The 19,106-nt window shown below is 41.3% G+C and overlaps 2 protein-coding genes across 3 annotated transcripts in view; one reads left to right on the top strand and one right to left on the bottom strand.

Moving 5' to 3' along the window:
- zte38 (zebrafish testis-expressed 38) overlaps positions 1 to 12,705 on the bottom strand; it is a 65,270-nt gene extending 52,565 nt beyond the window's left edge. Inside the window, exons 1-2 of the mRNA XM_078561906.1 lie at positions 12,652 to 12,705; positions 4,046 to 4,190 (exon numbers count right to left, since the gene is read on the bottom strand). Of these exons, the coding sequence (XP_078418032.1) occupies positions 4,046 to 4,190; positions 12,652 to 12,705 (199 nt within the window). The remainder of the gene's footprint in view (positions 1 to 4,045; positions 4,191 to 12,651) is intronic.
- Positions 12,706 to 13,966: 1,261 nt separating this feature from the next.
- The window catches only part of dmap1 (DNA methyltransferase 1 associated protein 1), a 57,842-nt gene continuing 52,702 nt past the window's right edge, over positions 13,967 to 19,106 (top strand). Inside the window, exons 1-3 of one of the 2 annotated variants that reach the window (XM_078561016.1) lie at positions 13,984 to 14,093; positions 16,947 to 17,002; positions 18,627 to 18,734. In XM_078561016.1, the coding sequence (XP_078417142.1) occupies positions 18,636 to 18,734 (99 nt within the window). In that variant the 5' untranslated portion in view covers positions 13,984 to 14,093; positions 16,947 to 17,002; positions 18,627 to 18,635. Of the gene's footprint in view, positions 14,094 to 16,946; positions 17,003 to 18,626; positions 18,735 to 19,106 lie in introns of both variants that reach the window. The other variant, XM_078561015.1, reaches the window with a different exon arrangement.

Here is a 19,106-nt window from a genome sequence, read left to right as displayed (position 1 = left end):
TATATTTTCAGGAAATTGGGCCTGCAGCAAAATCAGCTGCGGGCCCGCTGACCTGTCAATGGCAGGATCATTAAAACAATTAAAGGACCTGCCCGTCCAACCTTAAGGTTGGCAGGCAGGCCAGGAGCTCCGGCGGCTAATAGAAAAAAACAGCGGCGGGATGAGGTTTTATGCAGGGTTTTAAACGTTTTAATAAAGTTAGTATGCAAATTATGAACATGTCCCATCTCACATGGGGGGAACATGTTTGGGAATTTTTTTTCTTCTATTTTTAACATTTTTCAGAGTGTAATTGATCTCCCAGAGGCAGCACCTTGCCTCAGGGAGATGTGCACTCTTTCGTGCGTAGGCGCGAAAGAGCGCACTCTCGCTTTTGGGGAATCCCCCCCCCCACCCACACAGGGAGCGCATAGCGCTCCCCACTGGATGGGTCTTAATTGGCCCACCCAAGTAAAATGGCGGTGGGGCCCGCTTCTCTGGCAGGGATCGGCTCCCCGCCCGCCGGAGATTGTGTCTGGCCCACCCGCCCGACAGGCAGAAAATTCTGCCCCAGGTGTTTACGATATTCAAAATATAATGAATCAGGCCTTTTTAAATTGATGCATTTGGTTAGGGCCAAAATGCATTGAAATTGTCATGGTATAAATAAACCTTTGTAATTGCAGGAGCCAATTAACACTATTGCAAGTTAATTGACGACATGTAACAACAGTTTTAATCAGGCAAAAATTGATGCTGTTAAAAAAGGAAGCATTTGGATGGATGACAAAAGTTTATTAAAGAGGTAGGTTTTAAAAAGGGTGTTAAAGGAGAAAAGGGCAGTGGGGAGGCGGAGGGGTTTGGAGGGGTAATAGAGAACAAAGGGCCTTGGCGGCTGAAGGCACATCGATCAACTGCGAGATGAAAAGACTGCAGATGTACATTAAGTTTGATTTGGAGTAACTAAGAGTTCTAGGAGGTTTGTATGGTTGGAGGAGGCTACAAAAATGTGGAGGGACAAGACCATGAAGAGATTTTAAGAAAGGGATGAGAATTCTGAATTTGATGCACTGGGGGGCCAGGAATCAATGTCGGCTTTCAAGGGCAGTAGTGATAGGGGAGCAGGACCTGATGCACACGAGCATTGAAATAAGTGAGTCTGTATCATTTTTACTTCGATCTGCACCTGATTTTAGAAGAAATCTGAGTGCAAAGCCTTCAGATATTTATTTGAATGAAATTAACGTTGCTACACCCTCTTCAGGTGCAGACACTAAAAAAACCATAGAGGTGTTCAGTATACTGTATTCTTCAGGAGGAACATAGGAGCAAAGGAATAGCACCCATTTTTTGACTTGCAATGCAACCATTTTTTAGGGGCCTTTTGGGAGCAGGGCTTTCCACACTATGGAAAATAAAGGCCATTAAATTAGCTATAAATTAATTTAAATACCCTAACGGAAAATGTGGCATAAATATTACAAAATAAACAAGACACATTAACTGTACAATTTAACAGTAATTTACATCCATCCTGATAACCATCCTGTAACGGTATTACAGTTGAATAAAGGCAACTACAGAGGCATGAGGGAGGAGCTGGCCAGAATTGAGTGGGAGATGAGCCTAGCAGGAAAGACAGTGGAACAGCAATGGCAGTTTCTGGGAGTAATTTGGGAGACACAGCAAAAATTCATCCCTAGGAAGAAGAAACAAACTAAAGGGAGGACGAGGCAACCATGGCTGACAAGGGAAGTCAGGGACAACATAAAAGCTAAAGAGAAAGCATACAATGCGGCGAAGAGCAGTGGGAAACCAGGGGATTGGGAAGCCTACAAAGACCAACAGAGGACAACTAAAAAAGAAATAAGGAGAGAGAAGATTAAATATGAGGGTAAACTAGCCAGTAATATAAAAGAAGATTGCAAGAGTTTTTTTTAGATATACAAAGGGTAAGAGAGAGGCAAAAGTGGACATTGGGCCGCTGGAAAATGACGCTGGAGAAGTAGTGGTGGGGAACAAAGAAATGGTGGAGGAACTAAATAGGTACTTTGCATCAGTCTTCACAGTGGAAGACACGAGTAACATCCCCAAAGTTCAAGAGAGTCGGGGGGCAGAGGTGAGTATGGTGGCCATTACCAAGGAGAAGGTGCTAGGAAAACTGAAAGGTCTGAAGGTGGATAAATCACCTGGGCCAGATGGATTACACCCCAGAGTTCTGAAGGAGATAACTGAAGAGATAGTGTAGGCGTTAGTGGTGATCTTTCAGGAATCACTGGAGTCAGGGAGGGTCCCAGAGGACTGGAAAATCGCTAATGTAACCCCCCCTGTTTAAGAAGGGAGTGAAAGGAGGGAAATTACAGGCTGATTAGCCTGACCTCGGTCGTTGGTAAGATTTTAGAGTCCATTATTAAGGATGAGATTTCAGAATACTTAGAAGTGCATGGTAAAATCGGGCAAAGTCAGCATGGTTTCATCAAGGGGAGGTCAAGCCTGACAAATCTGTTAGAATTCTTTGAGGAGGTAACGAGTAGGTTAGACAAAGGAGAGCCAATGGATGTTATCTACTTGGACATCCAGAAGGCCTTTGACAAGGTGCTGCACAGGAGGCTGCTCAGTATGTTAAGAGCCCATGGTGTTAGAGCCAAGGTACTAGTATGGATAGAAGATTGGCTGCCTGGCAGGAGGCAGAGAGTGGGGATAAGGGGGTCCTTCTCAGGATGGCAGCCGGTGACTAGTGGAGTTCCGCAGGGGTCAGTGTTGGGACCACAACTTTTCACTTTATACATTAATGATCTAGATGAAGGAACTGAGGGCATCCTGACTAAGTTTGCAGATGATACAAAGATAGGTGGAGGGACAGGTAGTATTGAGGAGGCAGGGAGGCTGCAGAAGGATTTGGACAGGTTAGGAGAATGGGCAAAGAAGTGGCAGATGGAATACAACGTGGGGAAGTGTGAGGTCATGCATATTGGTAGGAAGAATAGAGGCATAGACTATTTTCTAAATGGGGAGAGAATTCAGAAATCTGCAGTGCAAAGGGACTTGGGAGTCCTAGTCCAGGATTCTCTTAAGGTTAACTTGCAGGTTGAGTCGGTAGTTAGGAAGGCAAATGCAATGTTGGCATTTATTTCGAGAGGACTAGAATATAAAAGCAGGGATGTGCTGCTGAGGCTTTATAAGGCTGTGGTCAGACCACATTTAGGATTTTGTGAGCAATTTTGGGCTCCGTATCTCAGGAAGGATGTGCTGGCCCTGGAGAGAGTCCAGAGGATGTTCACAAGAATGATCCCAGGAATGAAAGGCTTAACATATGAGGAACGTTTGAGGACTCTGGGTCTATACTCGATGGAGTTTAGAAGGATGAGGGGGGATCTGTTTGAAACTTACAGAATACTGAAAGGCCTGGATAGAGTGGACGTGGGGAAGATGTTTCCATTAGTAGGAGAGACTAGGACCCGAGGGCACAGCCTCAGAGTAAAGGGAAGACCTTTTAGAACAGAGATGAGGAGAAACTTCTTTAGCCAGAGAGTGGTGCATCTATGGAATTCATTGCCACAGAAGGCTGTGGAGGCCAGGTCATTGAGTGTATTTAAGACCGAGATAGATAGGTTCTTGATTGTTAAGGGGATCAAAGGTTACGGGGAGAAGGCGGGAGAATGGGGTTGAGAAACTTATCAGCCATGATTGAATGGCGGAGGAGACTCGATGGGCCAAATGGCCTAATTTCTGCTCCTATGTCTTATGGTCTTATAATAATGGCTTGAAAAATATCCATTGGCAACTTTGTGGAGGCTTAACACATTAAGCAAAAAGGATATTATTTTACATTGCCATATAACTTGAGGAAACAAATCTCTGGTTCACCGCAAATAACTTTAGAAGGTTTCTAATTTACTTTTATTTAGCAAACTAAATTTCCAAATAACATTTGGAACATTTCTATTTTAGCTCCGTGTTCTTCAAATTATCACCTTCAAATATGTGTTACATGTTTAAGTTTTGTACTCTTGGTGTGACATCTCAAGGATAACAAAACGTTATCTTAAATCAGTAACATGTTTACCTTCCAAATATCGTGTTCTATAGGCATCTTCGGGAAATATCCCACGCAAATATGTAATGCATGATACTCCCACAGCCATCATTCTCTTAATGAAAACAAGGGATTGGTGTTGTGTTGTCACATCATTGGGAAATATTGCACTCCACTAGCAGCACAAAAGGAGCAAACGTTAGTGGAAAAATAGAGTAAACCATCTTGGAACCATTCCATTTCTGAGAAAAACTTCACAAACCTCTCCTTCACAAATTAAATAAATTAGGCATTCCAATGTTAGCTTAATATTTATGATAGCCCAGAAATTTTTGTTCCTTCTTGAACAAAAGGAGAAGGAACAACCTGAAGCTGGGGCAAAACACGTCTCTACTGGGTTTCTTTTCCATCAGAACAGCAATAGTAAATTCTAAAGGATGGGATGAGGGGTGGGAGGATGCCTCTTCCTCCTCCCCATTGCAATCCAAACTTCAGCTTGAGGGCATTCTTGGGCTCCTCCAGAAATCCTGCTAAGTAGATGCCATAAGGCCCAGCGTAGGTGCCTTTCTGAGCCACAAGTGGGCCCCAGTGAACAGGAACTGAACAGCAATCAACTGCCATTTGATTCTGGGCCAGCTATCAGCTGTGGCTCAGTTCATAGCACCCTCGCCTTTGAATCAGAGGGTTGTGGGTTCATGTCCCACTCCCGGAAACCAAGAACTGTGATTGTACTCGAAAAAAAGAGTTGCAATCTGTGACTGTTGATAACTCGAAAGAGTATCAAATCTTTTACAGGCTGACCCAATCTTTGGTTGATTGAGTCTGTCGCTATCCTGGTCTAACAGCCCACGCAGAAGATGCAACACCTGCCCCTTCACTTCCTCTCTCCTCACCGTCCAAGGGCCCAAACACTCCTTTCAAGTGAAGCAGCATTTCACTTGCATTTCCCCCAACTTAGTCTACTGCATTCGTTGCTCCCAATGCGGTCTCCTCTACATTGGAGAGACCAAACGCAAACTGGGCGACCGTTTTGCGGAACACCTGCGGTCTGTCCGCAAGAAAGACCCAAACCTCCCTGTCGCTTGCCATTTTAACACTCCACCCTGTTCTCTTGCCCACATGTCTGTCCTTGGCTTGCTGCATTGTTCCAGTGAAGCCCAACGCAAACTGGAGGAACAGCACCTCATCTTCCGACTAGGCACTTTACAGCCTTCTGGGCTGAATATTGAATTCAACAACTTTAGATCTTAAACCCCCCCCTCCCCCCATCCCCACCCCGTTTCTTTTCCCCCCCCACCCGCCTTTTTTTTCAATAATTTATATAGATTCTTCTTTCCCCACCTATTTCCATTATTTTTAAATCTAAAACTAAAACCTTTAGTCTTTCCACCCCACCCCCACTAGAGCTGTACTTTGAATATCCTGTCTTGCATTCTTAATTAGCACTTTTCTCAGACAAAGACCACCACCTTCAACACCTCTTTGACCCTTTTGTCTCTGACATCTTTTGATTATCTGCTCACACCACACCCTCAATGTGTCTCTTCCCCCCCACCCACCTTAAACCAATTTATATTTCTCCCTTGTTGAAACTATGCTTCAGTTCTGCTGAAGGGCCATGAGGGCTCGAAACGTTGACTGATTTCTTCTCCGCCGATGCTGCCAGACTTGCTGAGTTTTTCCAGGTAATTCTGTTTTTATTTTGTTTTGGATTTCCAGCATCCGCAGTAGCTTTTAGCTTTTTGTTTTTATATTCAGAAATTCCAACTGCTTTACCGGGTGAGCAGTTCAATTGTGCTGTTACTAGCACAGGATGGGGATGGGGATGGGGACGGGGACGGGGACATGCCAGTATTTCTGCCCTAAAGAATTTTTTGGTGGTACAAAGGTACTAGTGGGATTTATGCTCTTTGCATATCTACAATAATAGAATATCAATATATTTTTTGAAACATTATTAAATGTTGCATGATTATAAGATGGAGCTCAAAACTCACAGGCAAATTCTAATGTGCAAAGTTCCCTGACAAAACAATTAAGGTCTCAATGACCTGGGACTCTGCTTTAAAATTAAGAATTAATGCTTAAAAGGGCACAGCACCAACTTACCTGAAAACATATTCTGCATTATGTTAACACTCCTGTTTTAAAAATAATCGCCCAATTTATCAGTCCTGATTTTGCGAGTCAAGGAAAAATGGGATTGCACTGGCTCAAGTGTATAAGTTGTGTCAGTAACACAAACCACAATCATGCCAAATTTTGTGTTGAGAGTCTTGCCTCATAACTTGGATAGGTTACTACCACAGGAATAGTTTTACCAAAGATTTTGACTGTTAGCACACTTGCTGGGAACACAAAATTGAGTGAGGCAGCAGCTGTCAAAAGCTGAAGCTCACCACAAAAAGGGAAGTTGTGTTGGTGCAGGAGCATGCACTCGTTATTCACAATAGTATAACTGAAACATGGAAACAACACTGGGCCCTTTAGTGTGGCAGAGTTTCAGGTGCTGCTGCAGAAATATATTTCCCTGCACTGAATTTTTATGATCAAGGGACCATTACTAAGAAGATTTAACAATCTGCAATTGCAACAGGGCCTTGTAAAATTCCAGCTTTTCTGAGCAAAGCCACAGGATATCCCCAATCTATAAAAGCTATGATTAAAAATCCTGCACAGTATACATACTTCACCTTCAGAAATTGTTGTCATGATTTATAAGTAACACTTTGTCAACATTTGCAATTTTAAATGGTATACAATTATCAAGAAAAAATACTATGTTCAGTTGTGGTCATGGTGCGAGCCTCCCAACGGTGATAGCTCTGTGGTACAAGATGCCCTCATCTCTCCACTGACTTTGTTTTGCCTCCCACCTAATGATCACACAAATTAACTGTTAAAATCTCCTGTAATCTGCCTCAATTGCCTACAAAACTGATGACTTAAAACAAATATGAATTGTAAGTATTCAAACTTGACTGTTGTTTATATATCCAAAAACAATTATCTAAATAAATGATTTTGCTCTGGTCTCCACTCCTGTGTCTGAGAGAGGATGGTAAAGGGAGTGGGGGGTGGGGCCATGATGTGGAAATATACTTAACTGAGAAGCCTTGTGTGTGAACGAGATTGAGGGTTAGCAAGATTGAGGAGTAGAATTCGAGCTGTAAATACAGCCAGCTAGGGTAGTACTGATGGGGCCAGAATCTGGTAGTATTGGAGATTTGTTGGTATAGGAACATAAGTACAAGAGTAAGCCATTCAGCCCTTCAAACCTGTTCTGCCATTCAACAGGATCACAGCTGATCTGTATCTTATCCACCCACCTGTCTTGGCTCAACGTCTCTTTGTAATTCTATGCACCCATCCGCCAATCTTTATGTCAAGATAAATGGCTCCCTCTTCTGTTATTCAAATTGCCTAAGGCTTTGCCCCTTTATTTTTGAAAATTGATTTTTCAACTTTCAACTGACTGGAAATTTTGTAATTTAAACTGAGACAAAGCAAACTGCTTAAAAATGCAAGGCCACATTCCAAAGTGAAGGTGAAAAACAAACAAATCACCATCAGAGGAATGTGAAGAGAGAGCCATTTCCTGTAATCCAGACACCCATCGAAACTTGTAACTGTTTAACAGGTACTTGAAACTCACTTTCTCCAAGTCTCCACCCATAATCTTTACACCATTACTCTGATTCTCTTCCCTTAACTTCCCTAATGGGGTCAGTGGTGGTAGAAGGTGGGGATATGGAAATTAAGCAATGGATTAGATTTGGTTGGAATAATTGGAAGAAGTGCAGTGGAGTGTTATGTGATGGAAAAGAATCACTGAAATTGAAAGGTCTAACCTACAAGACAATTGTGAGACTGGCCTTGTGCAGACACTTGGGCAACATCATGAAGAGAGGAACAACGATTGGATACTAATGAGATGCAGATGCTGAGATGGATGTGTGGAGTAATGAGAAAAGACAAAATCAGGAACCAGCACATCAGGGGTCAGTGAAGATTGTGAGAGAATAGCTGAGAAGAGATTGAAATGATATAGTCATCTGTTGCAGAGAGAGAATGAGGAAATGTGGTGAAGATAGTGATGGAGGTGGGACTGCCAGGATGAAGGAGAAGAGGAAGGCCTAAGGCCAGATGGAAAGATGCTGTGGTGAGAGACTTAAACGCAGTGGGATTGAAAGAGGAATGGTGACTGACAGAAGATAGTGAAGGGTGATCAGCCAGCATTGTGGTGACCTTAAGCCAAAAGAAGAAGAGGATTGCCATTAATGAACAAATCGTTCCATAACAAACATAAATTAACTCAAAAACATTCAAAATTTCATACTTTAACACATAGTTTATAAGTTTTTACATAAAAGATTACCATTAATCCCACAAATGGCTTAGAAGAGAGTCTTTAACTGAAATTAAAGCAAAATATTGTGGTTGCTGGAAATCTGAAATAAAAACAGAAAATGCTGGAAATACTCCACAGGTCTGGCTGCATCTGTGGAGAGAGAAACAGAGTTAACATTTCGAGTTAAATATGACTCTTCTTCAGAACTCTTTTAACTGAATATGTAATCATAATGAAGAGAACAGGGCTTGCTACGATTGACAGGGATAGCAGCTAATTCAAGTTAACTCAGTCAGTTAATTCAAATTTGCGTTACAGTTGGACTTAAGATGGGAATAATAAAGTGAAATGCTCTTCAATTTTTTCAGAAAGGAGGTACATGTAAGATTTTTAATATAAAGAAATATATTTGCATTGGTATGTGAATTGTATAAAAATCCACTTATATGTCTTCTAACTATAAGGAAACGTTTGTTTTTCTTCCTAACAAAATGACAAAAACAGTAACTGATACACAAAATATAACATGAATTTAATTTGAGTGTCTAGCATCCTGTAATGTATTGTGCTGCATGCAACATACTATGCAGTGATATCTATTCTTAGTCTGAATGAAAATATTACCCCAGATATTTGTTTCTCAGAAGCCCGCATTTGTTGTGCCGTTGCCATGGAAACAGGAAGATTTTTTTTTCTCTATTGTTTCCAATGATGTGTAATCCTATAGTAGAAAGATACAACAAATGTGGAACATAAAAACTTGGATCAGTAACTGATTCTGCGTGAGCAGAGTGAGTGTGGCTATATCATTTATACTCTTAGTGCTTCAAAGTTTTGTTTACAGTACAAATGTTTTTGAATTACATAGCAATTACAATATGGAAATGGGCCATCGGGCTCAACTAGTATGTGTTGGTGTTTAACCTTATAAATAGCAGTCGTAATCCCATGTGTCCATCACCCCAGATCCTTTTCCCTTCAACTAACAAAGTAACCTTGTTCTTAAATGCTAACATGATCTCCGCTTCTGTCATGTTTCTATTCCACAGCCTCATGACACCATAAAAAGGTCTTAACTGCTCTGTCCTTAAGATTTTGGATTAAATCTTATATTTATGATGCAAAACTGTTACATGCATTTGATATGTGCAGAGTTCTTGTTTAAAACTTCTTGAATTAAATAGTAAAACGGATCAGGTAGTATAATGGCCTCTAATGCTAGAGATCAACCATGTGACACTTCTTCCAAAGCTTGAATGATTCCCTTGTGTCTTGGTGACCAGAAATAGAAACAGTATTCAAGAAGCAGTCCACCAGAACATTGTATAATTTGATCATTTTCTGTGACTTATATGCTACTGTTTTTAGAAGCATAGTTCAGCATTTTATTGGCTTTGCTGGTTGTTGCTCAGCATAGGTTGAATATATACAAAATTTTTCTCCCCTTTTTTATTCTCTTGAAGGCAGGGGTTAATGCTGGATTTATTTCTACAGGCACCATCAAGAAGTTCCTTCTCCAAGTGAATTTTCTGCCTGTCATGGTGAATTCAATAAGATGGGGCAAACTAAATCCCAAACTTATTTAACCACACCATTTCAGTTGACTGAATATGACACAGAAGTGGTAACCCTGGCCAATTTTTTTCTCTTCTGAGGCCAGCCCAGGACACTTTAGTTAAATGTGGGGCCTCACTCCCCCCATATAAGATCCAAAAGAAGGGCCTGAATTTTACCACGGTTGTCAGGACACCCAAGTAGGGGTGAAAAGCAGTTCCTGGGCCTGCATTTGCTGGCAGCAGGAATATCTTGGCAATTTTATCACAGGTGGCCTCCTAATTGGCCATCTGCGAGCCCACTGTCCAATTGCGGATGGCGGGCGAGCTCCTGATGCTGCAGCCCCAAACAGAGGGCTGAGGTTCCGAGGGGAAATCATTCTGGGGAGACTTGTTTCTGCCCAATAATTCTAAGCAATTTTTAACAGTTTATATACTCCATGGGAAATTCAACTCAACATAATTGTTTATTTCTTAAGTTGCATTTTGTTCTCCTCTTACCTAGGGCTTTTTCTCCATTAACAATAATAATTTACCTCACTGATATTTAACATTCAAACTTGTGCACTTCCACTCCTTCTCATGGTCCTTTAGTGTCTTCACATTCATCCTCAAGTAATTTCCATCCCTCCAACATGGTCTCCTTGCACCCATACCTATCTTTTCCCTTTCATGTCCTCTCATTCTAGTGCTGTTATGCTTACTTTACCTTCTATCCCTGTTCTTTCCCTTTCATACTATCTGACACTGTTACCTGCTCTTGCACTGTCAATGCTCTCCCATTACATTCTTTATCTATTCTTTTCCTCTCAAATCTTCTGCTGCTTTATACCTGTTCTTTCATGCTGTATTATCTATTCTCCAACTCTTATATTTTCTCACATTATTATTTATTCCTGTTTACTTGCTCTCACGCTCTATTACCTGTTCTCTCACTCCTAACGCTTGCTTTATGCACTTTATCAGTTCTCTTCCTCTTGAAATCTTCTCTGCTCTATATTTGTTCTCTCAGTATTTCATGCTCCATTCCCTGTCTCTTACGCTCCCCTTGCATGCACAATTTGCTCTCTTCATCATGTCCCCTGCTCTATTTCCCAGACTCACTCTTGTGGTCTCACACTCCATTTTTGCTCTACAACCTGATCTCTCGTGCTTTTTTACACCGTTCTCACACTCTGCATACATTGTTTCCCTCTCATAGGGCTGGATGACTCGAGAGCCCTTTAAAATTGGTGGCTGGGTCCTGATTCTAGAATTCCCAACCCCATTTCTGGGGTTTCTGATTTTCAGGGATGCCTTTGAAGAGTGTGGGCTGGTTCTGATTGTAAGCCCGCACCCTGCACTCCTGATCTGGCCAGCTCCATTGCGGGTTAGGCATGTCCTGATCCTCAGAAAATTTCATGGAGCCGAGCCAACTTTTCAAAGAGTCGTGGTTCCTCAGAGGTGTCATGATCCATAGTCAGCATGAGAGATCCTTCTGAAAGTTAATTTCAAAAGGTCCTCCTCATGCCCCCCATGCCAAGGTATGCCCCCCCAAACAATCCCTATGGCCTCTCATACCCACAATGCCAATGTATGCCCCCATGCCAAGATATGGCACTTCTACGCCCATTCACTCACTATATACTGTATAGAAGCAATGAACCCTATAGTGAAAGGATGCGTACCAAAAACTTTAAAAGTCATTAATTGATAACTTTCCACCTTCTTAAAAAAAAACTTTTTACTACAGCACAATAAAAGTATTAATCATCCAGACCCTTTAAAGTATCAACAGCTGAAGCTCCAAGCACTTGAAAACTCTTCATCTTGTTAAATAAATATTGTGAAATTGGAGAAGAGATCAGAGAGCCAGAGCTGTCAATGGTGCAATGTTTTTCCTGGGATTCAGGTATTTCAAAGGCTAATGGATTTCTGGGCTCTCAGCCAAGCCTCATTATGTATTATTGGATGAGAGGGGGACATACCTTGGCATGGGGTGAGTGGGGAGGCATACCTTGGCCTGGGGGACATGAAGGGCAAAAGGAGTTGTTTGGGGCATACAGAGCATGAGGGGCCATATGTAGTGGGTGGGGGGCATGAGGTGGCGTGGGGAGTGTTTGGTGAGTGGGGGGTGTGAGGGCTGGAGGGCTTTTCTGTTTTTGTTATGTCTCACAGCACCAAGGAATGCTTTTTAAACAGCCCACCTCTGCACCCAGCAGCCCCTGTGGCTGCCTCTGAACTTTTTTTCCCAGGTCAGCCGGCCTGACTGCAGCCCACATCGTCCACCCACAATGAAAATCCTATCCTTGCAGGCACCTTCTCCACTGAAGGGCGGGCCAAGATGGGAATTTTCCCGACTTCAACTACCTACCTCGAGAATGAAAATCCAGCCCATAATCCCACGCTCTATAGCTATTCTGTTCCTCTCTCACACTTTATTACCTATACTTTCCCTCCTCAGCTATATTACCTGCTCCCTACTTCTGTACTCCCTTGTGTACTATTCTTGTTCTTTCTCTCTGGTGCTCTCCCTTACTGATTATTTATATTCTTATGCTCTCCATGTGCTCTATTAGATGTTCTTACTCTCTATTACTTGTTCTCTCACTCCCTATTACCTGATCTATATTACCTATTTGTACACTCTCTATCACCTGTTCTTTGTTACCCGTTCTCCCCAAGTCTCTATTAAGGTTTTTCTATAATCTGTTCTCCCGCTCCGCATCACCTGTTCTCTCACTGTCTATTACCTGTTCTCCATTATCTATTCCCTTACTCTCTATTACCTGTTCTCTATTACTCATTCTCGACTACCTGTACTCTCATTCTCAATGACCGATTCTCTTACACTCTATTAACTGTTCCCCATTAACTGTTCTCTCACTCTCTATTACCTGTTCCCTTACTCTCTTACCTGTTCTCTCATTGTCTTACTTGTTCTCTATTACCTGTTCTCTCACTCTCTATTGTCCGTTCTCTATTACCTGTCCTTTCAGGTTGTTTTTGCATTTCTATTATCTGTACTCGCTCTCTATTACCTGTCCTCTCACTCTATATTGCCTGTTGTCTCAGTCTATCACCTGTTCTCTCACATTTTTGCCTGTTTTCTATTAGCCGTTGTCTCACTCCCTATTATCTGTTCTCTCTCTATTTTACCCATTCTCTAACTCTCTATTACCTGTTTTCTCTCTCTCTATTATCTGTTCTCTCACTCTCAATTACATGTTCTCTCATTTTCTATTGCCTGTTCCCTATTACCTGTTCTCCCATTTCTGTTGCCTGTTCTCTCTCTGTTACCTGCCCTCTCACTCTCTTTTACCCGTTCTCTATTACCTATTCTCTCACTCTTTTACCCGTTCTCTATTACCTGTTCTCTCACTCTCTAGCACCTGTTCCCTCTTACCCTGTTCTCTCACTCTCTATCACCTGTTCTATATTACCTGACCTCTCACTCTCCATTCCCTGATGTCTCACTCTATTGCCTATTACCTGTTCTCTATTACCTGTTCTCTCATTCTCGATTACCTGTTTTCTATTACCCGTCGTCTCACTCCCTGTTACCTGTTCTCTATTACCCGTTGTCTCACTCCATATTACCCTGTTCTCTCTATTACCTGTTCCCTATTACCTTGTTCTCTCACTCTCTATTACCTGTTGGCTTCTCGAGCTGTCACCGAGTCCCTCGCGCTGCCTCAAACCTGCTCACCCTCCCTTGCGCCCTATCACGTGGCGGTTCTCGTGCTTTCAAACCGGCTCCCCTCGCGCGCTTTCCGCGCCTGGCGCCCCCGCTCATGTCACCGTCTCTGCTCCTTCCCCGCCAGTCACATCGGCTCTATTTCCTTGCGAAAAGTCTCGCGCAAATTCGGTCGTTGCTTTCAAATGTATCCCAGTCATAATCTGTACAAAGCTGTCAGTATTAAGCTGTGATTTATATTTTTAAAAAAGAACGTGACAGCACAGCTCAACCCGAATTCAGTTAACTATTTCTAACTATTTTTTTAACTGTTCTTCGGACCAACTGCCGGGACTACAATTCCTGAGGTGCTTTGCGGTCTACACATGCGCAGTCTGGTTAGGGGAGGGGGTTTCCCACCATGCAGTTGGGTCAGTGCCGGTGTTAGCCAGGAAGCAGCAGAGGCAGTAGCATTTTGAAAGAGGATAGTAAAGCTTGTGTTTGGGGTGAATAATCGAGGTACTTGTTTTATTATTTATAATCTGGCGATGTAATCTTCGTAATTATATATTCATGTTGAATGTTTTCATTGCAGAACTGGGAATGAAGTGCTTGGGCCTAGCTGTAAAGAGGAGTCCCCATACAAAAGTCATATTATTGCCGTCTGTCCTGCTGCTGCTGTTGGAATGAAATGTCCAGCAGGTGGAAGCATATTTCAGTTCTGAACTAAGTCTGCACTTACATGCACTTTAAGTCAAAGCATTGAAATAATTTGTATATTATCACCAACATAATAAAAAATGCCAGCATATCCAATGGATAGCACTTTTGATGTCATGGGTACTCGATTCATATTGGTGCCTTGGACTAAACAAAAGCATGTTGTCAGGTGACTTTCCAGTGGTTGCTATTTTTGCAATCTTGATCGTCTTTGAAACTTTACTTTTTGCAGTATAATATTTTCTTATTTAAATTACACAGTCAGAATTCAAGTGATTTTTGTGACAATTTTTTGCCCGTGGTACTACTAATGTAATTGGAACCTGTGTTTCTGATTATGTGATATTAGTGAGGAGTTTATGCCTTAATTTTAAATTGTAAGCCCAGGTTAATATATTGATAATTTTCAGAGGTTGAAAAGCAAATCCTTATTTTGATTTTAAATTGATCCATTTTAAAATTGTGTCTAATCTGTAACTAGAAACTTAAGAAAATAGGTTTTTACATTGGGGAAATTGGGATACCTATTGGGGATTCTCAAGCAGTGCAGGTACTATGGACAGCATGCAACTCCTAAGGCTTTATGTAGTGTTACAGTGAAACTGAATTATCCTGAGTATCTGTATAGCGGTAATTTAATAAGAAACGTGTGCGATGAATTTGGAGGGAAGAGGTCCTTCCTGACCAAAAAAACACCTTGACTTCTTTTGAGGACATTAGAGATTAAATAGCTAGTGGCACTCGAAAGCTTAGTTTCACATGAAAGACTTCTAATTAAACTAAGCTTTACACAAATCTGGTTTTAAAAATAGAAAGCTGAATACCATTGCTGTATACTAACAATAACCTCCACTAATGGTTCTACAATCCCTAAATCCAGTTGAACTGTGAAAACTGAGGCAAAGTGCTTGGAAGTATGTCAGTTTTTCACTATCCACTACAAGATTGCCTCCTTCATCTCGTACAAGTCTACCCCTTTTTTTATATCCATTTATTACAAATGTGTTTATAATATTCTAGAATTCTCTACCTAACACCATTGTGAGAGGATTATTATGACAAGGATTGCAGAAGTTCAAGGAGAAGGCCCAATATCATCATCTCAAGACAAATAGAGATAGGCATTAAAAAAGCCCTTCTATTGCCCTCTGCTTTTTGCTAATCCTATCTCTTAGCTTTTCTAATCTCCTCCTTTGTACCCTTCTATAATTTTTGTATTTATCATGGCTTTCATTTTTATGACAGAAGGATATAGGCACAGGCTGGTGAAATAGATATGATAGATAAAATTTAATGCAGAGTAGTGTGAAGTGATGCATTTAGGTGGGAAGAATGAGGAGAGGCATTATAAACTAAATAAAACAAATTTAAAGGAGATACAGTAACAAAGAGGCCCTGGGGTATATGTGCACAAGTTTTTAAAGCTGGCAGAACAAGCAGACAAGGCTATAAAAAACATACTAAATTGTGAGCTTTATAAACAGAGGCATAGAGTAGAAAAGCATGGAAGTGATACTAACCCTTTATAAATCACTGACCAGACCTCACCTGGAGCATTGTGCCTAATTCTAGGTGTCACTTTTTAGAAAGAATGTCAAGACCTTGGAAAGGGTGCAGAGGAGAGTTAGAATGAGCTATGAGGGATTTTGGTAAGGTTGAGAAATTAAAAGCTGGAGTTATTCCCTTTGGAGCAGAGAACACTATTGGTAGATTTAATTTAGTTGTTTCAAATTACGAAGGGTTTTGTTAGAGTAAATAACAAGAAAGTATTTCCACTGGCAGTTGGTCAGGAACCAGAGGAGTCAGTTAAGGCAATTGACAAAAGATCCTGAGGGGAGGTGAGCAGTGGTTTCTTTCCACAGCAGTTTGTATGATCTGAAATGTAAAATCAGAATACTGTGGATGCTGGAGATCTGAAATAAAAACAAAATATAAATGTGATGGTAAAACTCAGCAGATCTGGCAGCATCTGTGGAGAAAGAAACAGAGTTTTGAGTCCGATATAACTCTTCGGAATGTATTACCTAAGAGGGTGGTGGAAACCAATTCAATAGCAACCTTCAAAGGGAAAGTAGATAAATATGTGTAGGAACAAATTTGCAGGATATTGGGGGAAAGAACAGGGGAATGGGACTAATTGGACAGTTTTTCAAATGCTTCTGGGAGTCTGACTCTGATTATAATATCCAGCACAAAAGCACTGAACGTTATTTCTTTAGTTGTAACTTAACCTAGTCTCCATGTTCATCCCTGCAGCCCCAGTTTTCACTACTTATTCTATACCCTTGTGGTTCTGTTCACAATTTTGTTTCTGTTTTAATCTGAGAAATGTTTATCTTTATCTGACTATAATTTATTTATTTTCCAGTCATGTACCCTTGTTCTCATTTTCTTTTCAGTTTCATTTCTTAAGAAGAAAGTCTTTCATTAATACATGCTTTTCATGACCATTGGAAGTCTCAAAGTATTTTTTGAAGTGCAGTCACTGTTGTAGGAAACGCAGCAACCATCAGAGCAAACTCCCATAAACAGCAATGTGGCAATGACAAGATTTGATTGAGGGATAAATATTAGCCAGGATACCAAGAATAGCGCTCTCTCTCTCACTACTGTATTGGACTATCAGTCTTGATTTTTTTTCTTCTGCTGAAGCCCTGGAGTGGGACATGAACCTGGAACTTTGTGACTCAGAGGCGCAAGTGTACCAAGTGAGCCACAGCTGATACTCTGCTACACTTGACTACAGCTTATACTCAAACTAATTATATTCTCTAATGCAAATGCAAAATACTGTAGAGACTGGAAATCTGAAATAGAAACAAAGATGCTGAAAAAAGTTGGGGGGGAGTTGCCCTGGGAGTCCTCAGCATTGACTTTGGACCTCATGAAGTCACCTGTCATCGAGTCAAACATGGGCAAGGAAACCTCCTGCTAATTACCACCTACTGCAAGCCCCCCACGATGTCCCCATCCCCTCAGTTGATGAATCAGTACTCCTTGTTGAATAGCAATTGGAAGAAGCACTGAGGGTGGCAAGGGCACAGAAGTAACCCTGGGTGGGGGACTTCAATTTCCATCACCAACAGTGGCTTGGTAGCATCACTACTGACTGAGCTGGCCTAGTCCTAAAGAATATAGCTGCTAGACTGAACCTTCAGCAAGTGGTGAGGGAACAAACAAGAGGGAAAAACCTACTTGATCTTGTTCTCATCAATCTACCTGTTGCAGATGCATCTATCCATGACGGTATTGGTAGGAATGACCACTGCACAAGTCCTTGTGGAGACAATTTAGCATTTAGGATACCCTCCATTGTGTTGTGTGGCACTACCACTGTGCTAAATGGAATAGATTTAGAACAAATATAGCAACTCAAAACTAGGCATCCTTGAGGCACAATGGGCCATCAGTAGCAACAGCAGAGTTGTATACAACTACAGGCTGTAATCTCAGGGCCTGGCATATCTCCCCACTCTACCATTAACATCAAGATGAGGGATCAACCCTCATTCAATATAGAGTGCAGGAGGTTAGGCATACCTAAAAATGAGGTGTCAACCTGGTCATCATGCATGCCAAACAGCGGAAGCAGCATGCGATAGACAGAGCTAAGCGAGACCACAACCAACGGATCAGATCTAAGCTCTGCAATCCTTCCACATCCAGTCATGAATGGTGGTGGACAATTAAACACAGCTGGTCAACAGAGTGGAGAAGGCTGCATGTTCTCTGTGAGCTACCTGGTGGAATGCAGGAGGAAGAGATCTCTGGTCGAAGAGATGCACTCCATGGCACTCTAAAGACTCTGGGAGATTTGCCCTGGCAAGGCCTGGAAGAGAAATAAGTAGAGTGGGCATTATTGCTAGTAATGGGTTTGGAAATTCTCTGAAAGCTGAAGGAAGTGTCTTTCAACGGTCACTCAACATTATGACTCAGCAAAACTGGGACACCTGAATCCATTGGAAACTGGGAGGGACAGTAGACTGTTTCCTATAAAAACTGTAATCCTGTGGAGAGCGTGCTGTAATGTACATGTATGCAGCATAGGGTTATTAAGGCTATCTTTTCTATAGTTTAGAGGATTAGTTGCCTCCTAGGTAATGTTTCTAATAACTGTGATATCCCATGTTTGGACACAGTGAATTTAATTAATTACACCACAGGTTCACGACACAAAAGCGTCCAGGATATTAAGATTCTGAAGTTTGCACAGAATGGCAGAGTTCAACTGTTACTCAGCATTGGTATTTAAACCCAGGCCCAAGGGAGGAAGCAATAATGTAATTTTTAATTGTAACTGAATTTCCTCCTTAAACTTCTACTTCTCTACAGATTTAAAAAATGGCTACAGGAGCAGATGTTCGTGATATCTTGGAGCTGGGGGGTGGTGACTCTGAAAACACACCAATCAGTAAAAAAGATATCATCAATTCAGATAAGGTAACATAAATCTTTTTTTAAACTACATTGTTAACACTTTCAAAGTTAATATATACCACCCATATTACTTATTGCTAATTGACTATTGATTGACGTTCAATAAATTCATAGTGCCTACATCATTGTGTCAATGTGATAACACAGGAAGAAGGTGAATTGAAGATGAATATACGTCAATGTAAGGACCCAAAGTGCAATAAATTTGCTGTTGGAATTTGTAGTAGATAAAATTTGTTTAACTTGCAGCTCTAAAATAATTTCAAAGATATAATCTCATCTCTGGGTTTCTATTATTGATATAAATCCTTTGAGTTTTGTTGTCTCAATTTGTGGTTATTTGAGTTCATCAGTGATGTCACTGGTTTGCAATCA

Source organism: Cetorhinus maximus, chromosome 17 (assembly GCF_964194155.1).
Source record: "Cetorhinus maximus chromosome 17, sCetMax3.hap1.1, whole genome shotgun sequence".
Classification (NCBI taxonomy): Eukaryota; Metazoa; Chordata; class Chondrichthyes; order Lamniformes; family Cetorhinidae; genus Cetorhinus; species Cetorhinus maximus.
This window is presented reverse-complemented; position numbering and strand designations above follow the sequence as displayed.